General features: G+C 38.5%; 1 protein-coding gene across 1 annotated transcript in view; it reads left to right on the top strand.

The window, feature by feature from the left end:
- Positions 1-429: 429 nt before the first annotated feature.
- LOC106875100 (inositol polyphosphate 5-phosphatase OCRL) overlaps positions 430-15,919 on the top strand; it is an 80,288-nt gene continuing 64,798 nt past the window's right edge. The window contains exon 1 of the mRNA XM_089359082.1: positions 430-570. Coding sequence (XP_089215208.1) covers positions 514-570 — 57 coding nt within the window. The 5' untranslated portion in view covers positions 430-513. The remainder of the gene's footprint in view (positions 571-15,919) is intronic.

Below are 15,919 nucleotides of genomic sequence, written 5' to 3'. Positions count from 1 at the left end.
CAAATGTATGAAGAATGAACGGAGAAATGACGGTGAACACTTGTCATTCCTACGTGCAGTAAATTCTATAATTTCGCCAGATATTACATAGTATCTTTAAAAAATCTGTTTAGTTGCTTGGGACACAATATGCGAGTGGAAGAATTCCATGTCCTGAAATACAAAAAGAGGACTTTCTTTTTCTCTTCTCACTAGAAATGAATACAGATGTACAATTCCAGTTTTCTCTACTTTCTTTTAGCTACAAGAAAACCCAAAATATGAACTATTTTCCAGACATGTGAACGCTTTGCCGTGTGAAGTTATTCAATTTTCTCTTTGAATGTCCTCAACAGCTGCCATTCAATCGTAAACCCGTCGCAACAATTGTCCGATTTAGAAATACAAAAGAATATTCTACTTGTTTCCCCCTGGATGTATATATAATAAACAGAACCGAACTGGAATTCAGTAGGAAATCCCTATTTCTTATGTAGTTGCTAAAGTTTATTTTGGATTTACTCAACAGGTATAATGGAAGCTTTACCTTTGGTGAAAAAATTACTCGCCGATGATGAGAAATGTTTGATTGTATCCTTTTTCTGAGGTATTTCAATTGTATTAGAATCATTATTCTTGCCTTTAAAAAGCTTTTATTTCATTGTATCATTCTTTTTCCACCTTTCATATTGCAAGATGTCTATATTTTCTCTTAGCATGTGTAACGAAGATAACGTTGATCGTGTTTATTTCCTCTAATTGCCAACACGTGTTAATTTTAATCAAACGTTTCAAAAAGATAATTTTCGCTTTTCGTATCATTAAAAAAACAAAAATGGAGGTTGGAACAGATTAATTCAATCTGTTCATTTATATATCGTCATTCAATGCAGCAACTGGGTTGCTAAATCCATTTATTCATTTCTCCAGTCGCGCTAACTTACTGTCCCAGCCTTTTATATCACGTTTTACGTTTTTTGACCTTTAAAGTTCTATTCTCTACCACTATCTTTAACCACCTATCCTCATACAGGTTCATATTTCGTCATTCCTTCGATATTGGTCTACAGAGTGTCGAAGAGACGACGTCATTCACCCTTTTTTCAGCCAAGCCTCTTGATCTCTCATGAGGGAAGCTCATGTGCAACAATGACATCTCTATTTCGACAACTTTCTTGGAAAAGTGTTCGACGTCTTTGATAATTTCTTAATTTTTTTTTGTTTTGTTTTGTTTGTTTATGCCTTGCGGTATTTCTTCTGATCCTTTACATAATCTTAATTCCCATTCCACTGAGATCAGCTTTGCCTTTCATCCCTCCGGACTCCATAAGATAAAGTAGCAATCAAGTCCTGGGGTCGGCGCTATCGCATTGCTCCCTCCCTCTAAATTTCTTTCTTTATGCGTAAATTAGAAACGGCATAACTACAGGGTTTTACCCCCCAGACTTAGCGTTTTTATGTTTACTAATTATATTTAATTTTGACTAAGATTTGAAACGGAAACACGAGTAACCTGAAATACTGTTGTCACTTTTTCGCTATAAAAACTATTAAATGTCGAGGTAAAAGGTAGAAATGTTATTGCGTAGCCGTTACATAACATATTATGAACATGGTTTTTGTTTTATCCAAAAGTTATGGTATCCACATGCTTAGATATACATGTGGATTGTTTCCTGGATATCGCAGGAAAACATGAATGGATCTGGGACTCAGATAAAAGTTGTCAGTCCGCCTCCCCTAATCACATAATCAACAAGGAAGTCAGTGGTTTTTCAACCTGCTAGAAAGCGACAAATATCCCCCTCAAATCACGTCAGTTTAAGAAATGGACACGTTGAGCAACGTAAGAAATGAATGGATAATCATAGCGGAATACCTTTAATCATAATTCTGCTAGATCAGGGCTGATATGCAGCTAAGCAACAACAAACAGTTACCCTAGCATTAACCATTATTCATGGTACTGAAATAAAATACGAACTTTAGTTTCTCCACCTAATAGTAATTTTTATTTCCGTTTACTAGTTAACCGACACAATATGTTACATTTTTTTATATGGTAGCGTTTTTTTACAGGTAACCAATTGGTGTCTCTAGTGATATTACAAAGTCATTTTAACTCTATTTCTCGCCCCACCTTTTTTTTTCCCACCTATTAAAAGCACTTTAATAATTTGTTAAACTATTTCGTTATTGCATATAATCCTCATTAGACTTACTATAAGATTTTCTTTTTTTTGTCTTTGCAAACGTTCCATTCTTTAAAAAAAAATCTGACAGCAACAAGAGTCGTGTAACTTAACAAGGAAAAAGTCAATATAGAAACGGTTAGAATGTGGCCACACCTCGTGACCTACATAGTTTACAAACAGTTTTAGAGTAGTGACTAACGAGGACATCTCATTCACACATTACACCGGTTATTTATTTTTAGTTTTAAGAATGGGAAGTGTGACAACGAATTTAACAATCCCAGGAAGACCTTGAGGAAATACTGCATTAAGTGACAACCAGACAAATTGTCTCGCACTCCACTCATGAAATTCCATTGTTACACACACACACACACACACACACATAAAGTCATAAAGTCCTTGGACAATTTTAAATTTGTTAAACTTAAGTTCTTTTATGGGAGGGTAAATTTGTGAAAAGAGTAAATGAAAGAATTTTTTTACACATTTAAATAAGATTCTGAAGTTCTAGAAATAACGTTTTGCAGTTGTTTTTTTCTCTGGGATACTCCCGAATCACATTACTTGTCTTTGCCTGCGAACCATCGATAAATTTCTTTCACTTATATTTTTTTTCTTCACATGTCTTTGCAAAATAAAGTTGAAGTAATAAATAGTTAATTATAATAAATTAACTGACAGTTATAGGCGTTTAAGATTTTTCTTTTTTAATAATGATGAGATGAATCAAGCTGCTGATTGTTCTTCTCGGACGAATTGTCATAGGTGAAACTATTTATAAAAATGTTTTGATTGCACAGCGACATTACAACGATCTTGTGTGTATATATGATCATCAGTTATGTTTATGCTTCTCTTGAGCAGTTTTGTTGTAGGAACACCATTGAAATATAAAAAACAAGTACCTTCCTTAAAAAATGAATGTTGGCAACAGGAGGAGCATCTGGCTGTAGAATATTATCCGTTTTGTCCAACTTATGACAGCATTGAAACTGGATGTAAAATTGATTGTGCCATATATTTCATCATTTACCGTCCGTGTTCCATGCTGACATGGATTGGATAGTTTGACAGGCTCCAGTGGATCCAAGGAGTACGTCATGCTCCAGTGCCTGCTTTATTAGGATTTCAATGGATGAATGCCCTTCCTAATGTCAACCACTGTACAGTGTATACTGGGTACTTTTCTCATACCACCAGCACTAGTGAGGTTGCCATGCAATTTGTAAGCCTCCAAACCATAAGGGAGGAGCTCCATGATAGCAGATGTGGGTTAAGGTAGAAGGGGGTGGAGCAGAGCAGGTTCTTGTTGTAGCGGAGCTGCTTGGCTTTTGATATTTAGGAGAGAGAGTAAGAATTGAATCGGTAGTAACTGCAAAGAGATACATAGCATGATGAGGTGCGCAGTGTCACTTCATGGTACAAGATGAGTAGACATGAGTAGAACAGAAAAACTAAGAGTGGATGGGTGAGAGGGAGGCAGGATATGGTGGAAATTGGGGGAGAGGAGGCAGGCAATGTCTGTAAGCTTTGAAGGATAGTACAGAGGTGGGGATTACTAATGGTGCCAGAAATTGGGGAAGTAGAGGATTACAAGAAGAGAGCAGTAACAAGAGAGAGAAACGAAATGATTGGGTAGGTTAGAAGAGAGGGATGGATACATATAGAGCACAGAGATGGCTATGTAACTGAGGAGTTTGCTTCTCAATTGTGGCTTCAAGTTCAGTTGTCTTCTGCTATAGCTTCAAGCCAACCAAAGTCTTGTGAGTGGATTTGGATGTATATGTATGCACATATCTGTGTGTTTCCCTCATAGAAGCTTGTTGGTCTCAATTGTATGGCATTCTATAGTGTTACTTAATTTTATTATCAATAGTTTCATTTCAATTTAATCTGGTGGATACATTGTTATCAGTGACACTTGACTAACATTAAACAAGTGTCATATGCTAGGAAATGTGTGTGGGTCCATCCAGTCTTGCCAATTCCCGTGACTCATTGTAATAACCACCAGACCAGCATCTCATAAAAATATTGTTAATTCAAGAACTATGAATTGTGACGACTGAAGATTCGTGATTTTTGTGGAAGAGTAATAAAAGTAGTGAGGGAAAGAGAATAAAACACACACACACATGCACGCAAAAGTGAAGAGATAAGAAGGAAAATATTTTACTTCTTGAAGCAGTTCCCAGAACAAGACGTCCATTATGTGCAGCAGTAAACGAAAGCAATGCTTTATGTCCCTGGAAGAATCAAAACAGTGACTTCACAGCAACAGAGAAAATAACATGACCTTTTTTCTTTATCAATGAGTTTTATTCATTGGATTAAATAGATCTGTTTAGAGAAAAGCCTGGTCTTTAATCATGCCACAAGCTTCTCACTCCTACATCTGGAGTGTATTCTTTAAAAAATAAAAATCGGCACTCATCTTAGCACCACCACCACCACTACTACTTCTTAGATGAGACTCAAGTCCTTCAAAACCTTGATATAGATATGTGAAGGAGGGGTGGTGATGGTGGCAGCAGCTCTTAGTTAAATATTTGAATTGGGTAAAGAAAACAGTATCAAATAATCTTATTGTTATCAGTTTCATCATCATCATCACCATGAGTTTTTGCACCATAGGTGAAGTCATTGTTGTGTGGTTAAGAAGCTCAATTTGCAATTACGTGGTTTCCAGTTCAGTCCCACTGTTCAGTACACCATGAGTAAATGTCTCCTTCTGTTGCCTTGAGTTAATTTATTTGATGGAAACTGTAGAACCCTGTCATATATGCATGTGTTTGTGCCCCCCTCCTCCTCACCGCTTGACAACTGGTGTCGGTTTATTTATATTCCTTTAACTTAGTAGTTCAGCAAAAGAGATGAATAGAATAAGTATCAGATTTTTAAAAAATAAATGTAGTGGGGGTTGATTTGTTCAATTAAACCCTTTCGAGTTGGTGCCACAGTTCATTAGATATGTTTAATTTTGGGGAAACTTTATTTCAATTAAAGTGTATTTTATATGTGTGTGTTTGTGTATATATATGTATTAAAGAAAGCAAAAAATAAAATAAAAATGAGTGTTCAGTATGTTGGCGACAGGAATTTCTGTCAAAGAGACATGGTGAAACAAAGTTGTACATCATCTTCCTCTTTCTCTCTCTCTCTTATTATTACTCCCACTGCCACCATCAACACTACTATTTTTAATAAAATATCATCAACTCTCCCTTAAATTTCTTTTTCTCTTTCTCTCTCTTCTCCACCACCCTCACCGTCTCTATGCCTACTATTACTCTCACCCCATCATGAGGAATAGTAAGAGTGTCATTGAATAGTGAAGGGGGCGGAGTCTAAGTGTGACACACAGACATGCAGAAACTAGTTTTCACATTTATTATATTAGAAGAGTGTATCTAAGATCACATTACCCAATGTGTCCTTCTTTTCTAAGACAGTATAATGTGATTTGGAGGAAATTTGACTGCTATTTCTAGTAGTTCAAAAGATACTCTCTCATTGGATTGCAGTGGTATATTTGTTTAATACATCTGGTACGCAAACGTTTCCTATAGAAACAACAGCTGTTCGCTCTCTCTTTCTCTAATTATAGTGAGATCAATGATTAATGAAACAAACAGGTCATTATCAGAGAAAATCTATTGATTTGTGAAGATATATGGCAGCTTTACAATGGTGTTGCTGATGGTGGTGGGGAGTACCATTGTGGGGAGATGTTGGAACCCTTGTGAAGATTATTTAAACAAATATCTCTACATTTTTAAGATTATCCAAATTACAAAGAGCATGTAAGAATTGTAAAAACGAAAATGAATGAGAGAAGAGTGTGCTGGTACGGTCATGTGATGTGTATGAATGAAGACAGGTTACATCAAGAGGTGCTGATCTCTAATTGTAGTGGGAGAATGTGGGAAGGAGTAGACCCAGAAAGATGGACAAAATGGTGAGAAAGGATCTACAGATATTAGAGGGGATGACAGGGGGCCGAGTCTCTTGGCAGTTTGCCTAGTAAAAACATGGTTGTTCTTGCATGCAGGTATGTCTGCTGCATTCCTAACCTTGCAGGCTTGTGGGTGCCACATATAAAGCATTTGTGCCACTACCCATGTAAATGCATCGATGCTGGTGCTGCGTAAAAGCACCCAGCACAATCTATAAAAGGGTTAGTGTTAGGAAGGGTATCCAGCCATGGAACCTGGCCAGTTCCTGTCAAACCATCCAACTCATGCCAGTTTGGAAATCAAATGTTAAGTGATTATAATGATGATGATATCCAGGCCTCTTTAAAAGCTCTTTTTTTTTTTCATTTGTCAATAACCAGTCTCTCTGGTTTGGGGTTCAGTCTCACTCTGTGGCACCTCAGTTATCTTCTACCATAGCTCAAGGCCAACCAGGGGAAGTCTCTCATGTGTATGTATTTGGATTTCCAGACTAGAGAAAAAACATATTCAATACATGTAGTATAATTTATTCAAATCTAACATTTGACTCTGCCAGTTCTGTGAGTCATCTGCTCTTCACAGCAACTCTTGAGCATGGTCAAAGGGGTTCTGTAATTTAGTCATTTTTACACACTTCACATACGTTGTCCTTTCTAACACCAACCTAACTCTTGTAAACTTCAAATATTAACCCTAACCACTTCCTTTGTATAATGTTTCAGCTAAGTTGCTTCAAGTTATCAGTGAACATTGTCTTCTTCTGGTTTGAGCTTTTCGCCTTTTCAAGCAGTTGTCGCACAACTCTCTTTTGTAAAGAAGCAAAATGATTAAGATCAGTGACTTTTTCTTGCTTTTATAATTTGTATTGAAATCCACCAAAATAAAATTTATTTATTTGGAATGTGACGACGTAGCAGTGATTAGAGCAGTCAATAGAATAGTCTCAGGGTATTTGTTCTGACCCCCCCCCCCATGTTCTAAGTTCAAATCCTGCCAAGGTCGGTTTTTCCTTTCATTCTTTGTGGGGGTTGATTATAAAAAGAGTACCAACCAAGTGGATTGGTCGAACTGTTAGAAAGTTGGGCAAGATGACTTGTGAGATCTGTATCAGCTGTCGGCATTCTGACAGCAATGCCTGTAATACATCTGTGGTGGAGAAGGTGTGTATCAGAATGTGCTGAGGTAAACAGATGTGATCGACGTGTGGATGCCTTCCAAGTAAATAATGGAATGACATCGATTTATGGTTTAAATCATTTATTTACGGGACTTGCATTTGCTGTTGGTATACACATGTTTTCACTACATTAATTTGTTGCCAACTGCTTCGAGCTGGAGAAGGAAAACAACAGGATACATCTGTGGATATGATGTGGTAGAAATGAATATGTTTTGTGTCTGTGTGTGCGTTGTTCATCTGAGAAAATACTGGTCGGCTATCTCCTGTGTGTCTCTGCATCCCAGATCCTTTCTGTCTGTCCCCTTTGCTGATTACTGTATTTATAACCAGACGTGGCAGCTAGAAGGACAGACATACCACAGGAGAGATTGTGCCGAAATAGGTCAGCTCCTGTCCATTTGAACTTCGCCTGACATGGCTGAGGTCGGAGGTGTGCTGAAAGGTTTATTCCTCGTTCACTTTTAGTCTACAAAATAGGTTGAGCACCAATTATTATGAACTCTTTTGGGTTCTAGAGTAACAACCTGTATTGTGTTTCCAAAGCAACTCCATAACTATTAATTTTCTGGTTAAGCCAAGTTCCTCTCTTCATGCGGCTATAATTCCAAAATGACAAATTACTTTTAATCTGTTGATCTAAAGCATTACTTGACTTTGTTGCTTGATCATGAAGACCGACCTTCTTTTTAATAAATGACACAATATGTTAATGATATTTGTATGGACAATATGCTAATGCTACGAATATAAATTAGACAGCTGTTTCATTCTTTTATCATTTTAAACCTAATTTATGCCCATGTTATAAACCTACTAATTTTTGCTTTATTTATACTTGTTAACCCTTAGAAGACCATTATTCCTGCAGTCCTTCAATTGTCAGTTGTTTGGTTAGAGATGCACTCACTCGACTGATCTCTGGAAACTTCCACTTCATGCAATCAAGTGACTTTAGTCACTGGACTAAGGGCCCAGTCAAAGTGCTTAGAGCCTAGGTGGATAACAACTAGGAAGCAGTCATAAACATGGTGACCTGCCTTATTCAGAAATGGACTTTGAGGGTGTTGTCCTTGGCAAGTGGAAGTAGCTAACCTCAATACCACTTCAGTGGTCTCTATTTCCATTGTGCCATGTCCCAGAAATCATCTGACTGAATGAGGGGGAGTATGTGCAACTTTGCTTCTTGTAAAAGGGATAAGTTCTACTGGTCAGGAGGTCTCTCTGCTGCCAGCATCCACTACAAGGGACTTTCGGGATGCTGTAGCTGATGATGCACAAACATAGGGTGAGTTTCATACATTTTCAGAGATTTCTTGATGACAATAGTGAACAAGTGTAGTCATTATTCATGCAGTTTATCTCTTCAACTAAGCTGCAATCTTGGATCGACTTACGTCATTTGGCATCTGGAATGTTGCCAAGCACTCCCAGCACTCTACTTGGGGCCATCTGGTCAGTGGCCGGTCAACCCTTGCATTCTACAAAAAGATTAGTGGATGATATATAAATAACAATGGTCTGGAATTAATTCCAGATGTTGACAAGGACAGTCTGTGTACTCTTGTTTAGAAGACTTTCAGGTCAGGGATTACGGACAATATCCAAAAGTCCTAGCAGTACTGTGGGATGAGTTTTGGTCATTTTGAAATAAACTCTGTGGCACGGACATGTTGGTGCCGCTGGTGACTCCATATTAGATGAAAGTGTCTGTTCATTGGTGTGTTTATGTTGAACAGCTTCTATATGGAGAGATTTGACCATCAGCTGAATATCTCATGAAGACCAACACTGTGCTCTCCTTTAGCAAGGAAGAACAGATGGTCTGCCTGATATGTTTTTTGTGTTAAAGGAAGTTGTATCGTGGACACAGTTGAAAGGTTTCAAGTTAGAGCTTTTCCATTTTGAAGAGGTTGATAAAGATGAAATTTTATGAAAGGTGTGTGAGGGTGACAAAAATGAATAAATAGGGCTTTTAATAAATTCTTATTTTTAAAATTAATTGAAAGAAAGGCAATGTATTTCAATAGTAATATTGTAAAAGGTTTTTTTTTTATTACATCTGCATGTGAAAAACTAGAGGTAGTCGATAGCTTCCGCTATCTGGGCGACCAAGTTAGTAGTGGGGGTGGGTGCGCTGAAAGTGTAGCTGCTAGAATAAGAATAGCCTGGGCAAAGTTTAGAGAGCTCTTACCTCTGCTGGCGACAAAGGGACTCTCACTCAGAGTAAAAGGCAGACTGTATGACGCATGTGTACGAACAGCCATGCTACATGGCAGTGAAACATGGGCTGTAACTGCTGAGGACATGCGTAAGCTCGCAAGGAATGAAGCCAGTGTGCTCCAATGGATGTGTAATGTCAGTGTGAATACCCGTCAGAGCGTAAGTATCTTGAGAGAAAAGCTGAACATTAGAAGCATCAGTTGTGGTGTGCAAGAGAGACGATTGCGCTGGTATGGACATGTGGTGAGAATGGATGAGGATAGCTGCGTAAAAAAGTGCCACACCCTAACAGTTGAGGGAACCCGTGGAAGAGGTAGGCCCAGGAAGACCTGGGCTGAGGTGGTGAGGCAAGACCTTCGTACATTGGGCCTCACTGAGGCGATGACTACTGACCGAGACCTTTGGAAATGTGCTGTGCGTGAGAAGACCCAGCAAGCCAAGTGAGATCGTTGCCAGTGCCCCTGGACTGGCTCTTGTGCAGGTGGCACATAAGATGCACAATTTTGAGCGTGGCCGTTGCCAGTACCGCCTGACTGGCCTCCGTAGGATTTTCGAGCGAGATCGTTGCCAGTGCCCCTGGACTGGCTTGTGCGGGTGGCACATAAAAGACACCATTTCAAGCGTGGCCGTTGCCAGTATCGCCTGACTGGCCTTCGTACAGGTGACACGTAAAAGCACCCACTACACTCTCTGAGTGGTTGGCGTTAGGAAGGGCATCCAGCTGTAGAAACTCTGCCAAATTTAGATTGGAGCCTGGTGTTGCCATCCGGTTTCACCAGTCCTCAGTCAAGTCGTCCAACCCATGCCAGCATGGAAAGCAGACGTTAAACGATGATGATGATGATGATGATGATGTCACACAGATCATTGTTGTGCAGTCAAAACTATTTCTACAAAACAGACATCCTCTCATGTTTCATAATGTAATGTCTCTTGTCATTAGATAATTATCATGACCAGCACTCCTTGTTGCTCCGCTCTATCTACTGCATAGCTGAATACCATCTTATTCAGGTTTCAACTATCAAACAATCCACTCTCTACTACCAATACTTTATTATTTCAACTCCCAGTGCCCCTCACATATTTACACCACTCTGACACACTTAAACACCACCCCAACAAAAGCAAAATGTTCCCCCATTCAATTCTAAGTGTTGGTATCTAAATGATAATGACCACCACCACTGTTGTCAACAACAAACCTATTTTCCCTCTATTGTTTCCATTTTTCTCTCTCCACACACACACACACACACATCTATATATCAATCAAATCCATTCACAAGGCTTTGGTTGGCTCAGGGCTATTGTTGAAGACACTCTTGCCCAACGTGTCACACTGTGGCACTGAATTTGAGGCTTGGAAGCAAACTTGTTATTACATAACCCTACTTGTGTATATTTTGGAAGAAGATACTTGAAGCCTATTGGAATGGACTGATCCAAATGTAACAGGAGACTCTGAAAGTGTAAGGTGAGATGAAGCACTATCTGGAAATTAGAAGTTATTTTAACCTTTCTTTGAATTCCAAGTGAAATTAAGTTCTGTTATCATATATTAGAGGCACTAATATGGACTGTGCCACATGGTTTCAAGTCCCAGTGCTGCTGTGAAGCATCTTGTTTAAGCTTTTTTTTTTATGATAGTGTCAGGCCAATCAATACCTTGTGAGTGGAATCTGGTAAACAGAAACTATGTGGAAGCCCATCAAATTGTTTGTTTTTGTTTGTTTCTTAATGCTTGGCAAATGTTATTGGTCTGATTATTGACTCAATAAAAAGAGACTGGTTTCAAGTAAGTACTGATGGTCAATTTTATCAACTAAAACCGTGAAAGCAGTGCTCCACCATGGCCACAGTTCAATGACTGAAACCCATTAAAGATTTGCCAATTTGTCTCTGCTATTTATTTTATTCTCTAATTACCAACGACTGTCTGTTATTTGCAATTATTTATAGCCAATAACTTTTTTTCTTCATATCATCTTTTGTTTCATTCTCCTACATATTTCACATAGTTTATATGAAAGAGAATAATATGGTGAAATAGTTTCGTCTCTCTTTTTTTATTATTATTTCCTATTCAAAATCTTATCATTACCAATTATGGTATATTAATTTTCTCATCCCTTCTCATGTTATACAAATATTCAAATTAGCTGCTCTCCTACTCTCTCATGTCTTCCAATTAACTCAGCTTCGACAGAATAGAGATCGTTGTCATTATTGATGTTGGTATTTTTTTACCTTTGCCTTTTTCCATATTTACGTTGATTGGACAGGTGTTGCAGAGCACAGTATCGAGCTACTTGTTGCTAATTTTTATCATCTCTTTCTAGAGATTCAGCTTTCTGAACTCAGCTTTTCCCCCATTCCTTCCCAAAAGTCTTCCTTTTCCACAAATGTCTTCTACCTAAATTGCTTGATACTTCTTCACTCAACTGTCCTCTTCCATTCCCATCATGTCTTTCTATCAGCACAGTCTTCTCTTACACACTACATCTGATACTTCTTCACTCAACTGTCCTCTTCCATTCCCATCATGTCTTTCTATTAGCACAATCTTCTCTTACACACTACATCTGATACTTCTTAGACACATTTCTACTATTTGTCATTCTTTCTGGTACTGTGTCTCTCAGCTTTGTGGCTCTGTCTTCTGCACCACTCGATCCCACCATGTGTTACCTTCCATCTGACTGGTATCTTGCCCCAACCACAGCTCAGCTTCTCCTCACTCATTGGTCACATTGGCTCATTGAAACTTTCACTCATCCTCTGTCTCCACCCTCCTCAATATAAGCATCACATAGCACTTCTCTGAACCTACATTTAGCAGGGTGATCTTCCAGTTTCCATTTGTTTGTCCTTTGATGTGGTTGAACAATCAATGCCAACCGTTTGTGGTTCACAATACCAGTTGAACTATTCATCCTTCCAATCATTGAATACGAAATGTGTGTGTGTGTCCTTGACTTGACATTGCATTGCAGTTGTAAACAAGCATCCCCACCATACAAGCAGTATCATTTGTTTCCAATCCCCCATGAAAATATATCTGGCCATGGGGAAATTTTACCTTGCTTAGAAACAGGTGAGGGTTGGTAAGAGAAAGGATATTTCGCCATAGAAAATCTACCGCAATAAATTCTATTTGACATTTGCAAGCCTGGAAAAGTGGATGTTAAACCAATAAATTCAATTGAAGTTTTTTGTTATTAAATATAGAAAGTATTTTCCCAACAATCAGTAACCCAGTAACGATTGTTTCAATTACTTCAGTGGTCCTTACCCTGGGAGATAGTACCTCTTTGGTAGTGGTAGTGGAGGGCATTGTGAACCCACTAGAGGACAAGTAAATGTCAAAGGAGTGTAATAGGGAGGTGGCTTGCTGGGTGTTTAGAAGAAACGTGATTTTTGTGAAAGATAAAATATTTAAATCAGGTACAACACATTTTCAAACAACATCTTTTAGACTAAACGATGAATAGGTCATTGTGTTATCAGTGAACAATGACATGATTGTTGATGTGGCAAAGTCTATTAACATGTCATTATATAAGGCACAGGTATGGATGTGTGGCTAAAAAGTTCACTTCTCAATTATGTCTTTTGATTCAGGGTTAACAACAGGAAGAGTATCTAAGCATAAAAAAATTCTGCCTTCAGTACCTGCCCATGAAACCCATGCTAACATGGAAAACGGTATAAACAAATAGGATATTAAATCAATGATTAAAACCAGGTTTTGTTTAATTAAAATAATCTGCTTTGGTGGTAGGGATTGCCAAAACATAGAGACAAGGTATTTATGTAAAACCTCATTCATTGAAGGGGGGGGGCACTGAATTATAAAATAGTTGAGAACTGCTGAACTACTGCAAATATAATTTTTTTTATTTATTTTTAAGGTGAAATCTAAAACCTTTGTAATCCTGGTTTATTTATTGACTAAAAATCAATGAAAAAATTTATAATTTTCTATAATTAAAATTGTTTATCATTACAGATTAAACTACTGTTACCCAATCTAGTTTTACTGGAATCCTCTGATTTCACAAACTCACAAGGGAGAAACAGAGAAAATAGAGATAAATATATTTGCACCTATTGTCATTATCATCATTGTTTTAATGCCTGCTTTTCCATGCTTGCATGTGACAGGAGCAAAATTTTCAAAGGCCAGGTGCCCTTTCTCTTAAACAACAACCTGGACATGCTTTCCATACGGACTGCAAGCAAGTGGCACCGTTAGCAAAGCCATTGTTTACGGTCAGTGAGAAAATGCATACAGACGAAGGAAATATGTACTTCCACATGTATACACACACGTGATGGGCATCTTTCAGTTGCTGTCTATTAAATCCACTCACAAGGTTTTGGTTGACCCAGGGCTATAGTAGAAGACACTTGCCCAAGGTGCTAAACTGTGGAACTAAACCCAAAATTACTTGATTGTGAGGTATTTGCATATAACTGGTCTATTTGAGTAAGGGGTTTTTTTTGTGTGTGTGTTGTGTGTGTTTAATTCATCATCATCGTTTAACGTCCATTTTCCATGACTGAGGACTGGCAAGCCAGGAGGCTGCACCAGGCCTCAATCTGATCTGGCAGTGTTTCTACAGCTGGATGCCTTTCCTAACGCCAACCACTCCGAGAGTATAGTGGGTGCTTTTTATGTGTCACTGGCACAGGGGCCAGAGGGGGCTGGCAACAACCACGTTTGGATGGTGTTTTTCATGTTGTTACTGGCACGGGGAGCCTGACAGGCTGTGCTGGCATCAGCCACAAGGACAATTTCCATTTGACTGTGGTTTGATTTGATTTTGATGATGTACTTGGCTCAATAGGTCTCGTCAAGCACAGCATGATCCAAAGGTACTTTTTGAGTGTGCTGGTTATGCGACACTAACATAGGCTACAGCTGTGATCTCATTTTATTTGCCAGATCTTCTCAGTCACAGCATATCTCCAGAGGTCTTGGTCTTTCGTCTGTATAGGGCCTGTATAGCCCTTATTAACCATTCATCAATCCCCACTTTCTGCATCACCCACCAGATAAGGGATCGGGGGACCCTGTCAAAGGTTTTCTCCAAGTCCACAAAAGCCAAGTATAGGGGTTTATCTTTAGCTAGGTATTTCTCCTGCAGTTGCTGTACCAGGAATATGGCATCAGTGGTGCTTCAACCTGGCACAAAACCGAACTGCATCTCATCTAAACAGACTCTCTCCCTAATTAGTTGGGCTATAACCTTCTCCATGACCTTCATCACCTGATCCAGCAGTTTGATACCCCTGTAGTTATTTCTATCTGAAGCATCACCTTTACCCTTGTAGCAGTTGACTATGGTGCTGCTACGCCAGTCATTGGGTATGACTCCATCATGAACTCCCTGGTTTACAATGCAGGTGACTAGGCCATTACCCACACCACTAGATATTTTAAGCATTTCAGCAGTGATTCTTGACAGTCCGGGGGCTTTTCCTGGCTTCATACCCTTAATTACTTTATCTACCAGGGTGCTGTCTATTCGGATAGCTGGTCCCTCTACTGGCTCAACATTTGGCAAGCTCTCCTCCTCTCATTCATTCTCCATGTTCAGCAGTCTTTCATAATGGCTCATCCAAGCTTCTTTCTTTTCAGAATCATTAAAAGCAAGTGCACCATCATCCATGCAGACACATTTCTCTCCTGTGACATCACAATTTTCTTTCACACATTGTCTTGCAATCCGAAATTCTTCAGTCCTTTGGTCCTCACATCGCTGGACATTGGCAAACTTCTTTTCTGCTTCTCTCTTGGCTGTGTTTACCTGTCACCTAGCATCCCTTCTGGTTATCTGGTACAGTTTTCTGCTATCTCCCACTCTTCCAGGCTCTCCAGGCCTGTTTCTTTGCTCTAAAGGCTTTGTCTACCATATTATTCCTCCACCACGTTACTCTAGGTCTGGAAGGGACTTTGCACCATCCATTTTACATACACGGCATATTCTGTGAGTGGATTCGGTTTATATAAAGTCTTGGTTAAGAGGAAATTTCAGTCCTTTCAAAAGTAGTTTTATGATTTATGTATTCTCTTGTAAAATTTAAATTTATGAAAGAGAAAGAAAATAATTAAAATGAATAATTTTTATGTAGGATTTTCTAAGACTTGGAATGTATTTCAAAAGTTCCACATGAGTAAACGTGATAAAATACTAAATATCACTAAAACGTGATAAAATACTAAATCAAGAAATTGATAACAACTCTTATTATGCAGCTGGTGTTAATGAACATAAAGTAACGTGCAATTTTGATGGAAGGTTTTTAGATAACTTCAACCGTTTTGTTAAAAACATTTCTCTTGAAATACACTGCCTTTGTTTCGATTAATTTTGAAA

The sequence above is a fragment of the Octopus bimaculoides genome, chromosome 10 (genome assembly GCF_046866305.1).
Source record: "Octopus bimaculoides isolate indiv1 chromosome 10, ASM4686630v1, whole genome shotgun sequence".
NCBI lineage: Eukaryota > Metazoa > Mollusca > Cephalopoda > Octopoda > Octopodidae > Octopus > Octopus bimaculoides.
The sequence above is the reverse complement of the archived record's forward strand: the minus strand, read 5'-3'. Positions and strand labels throughout refer to the sequence as shown.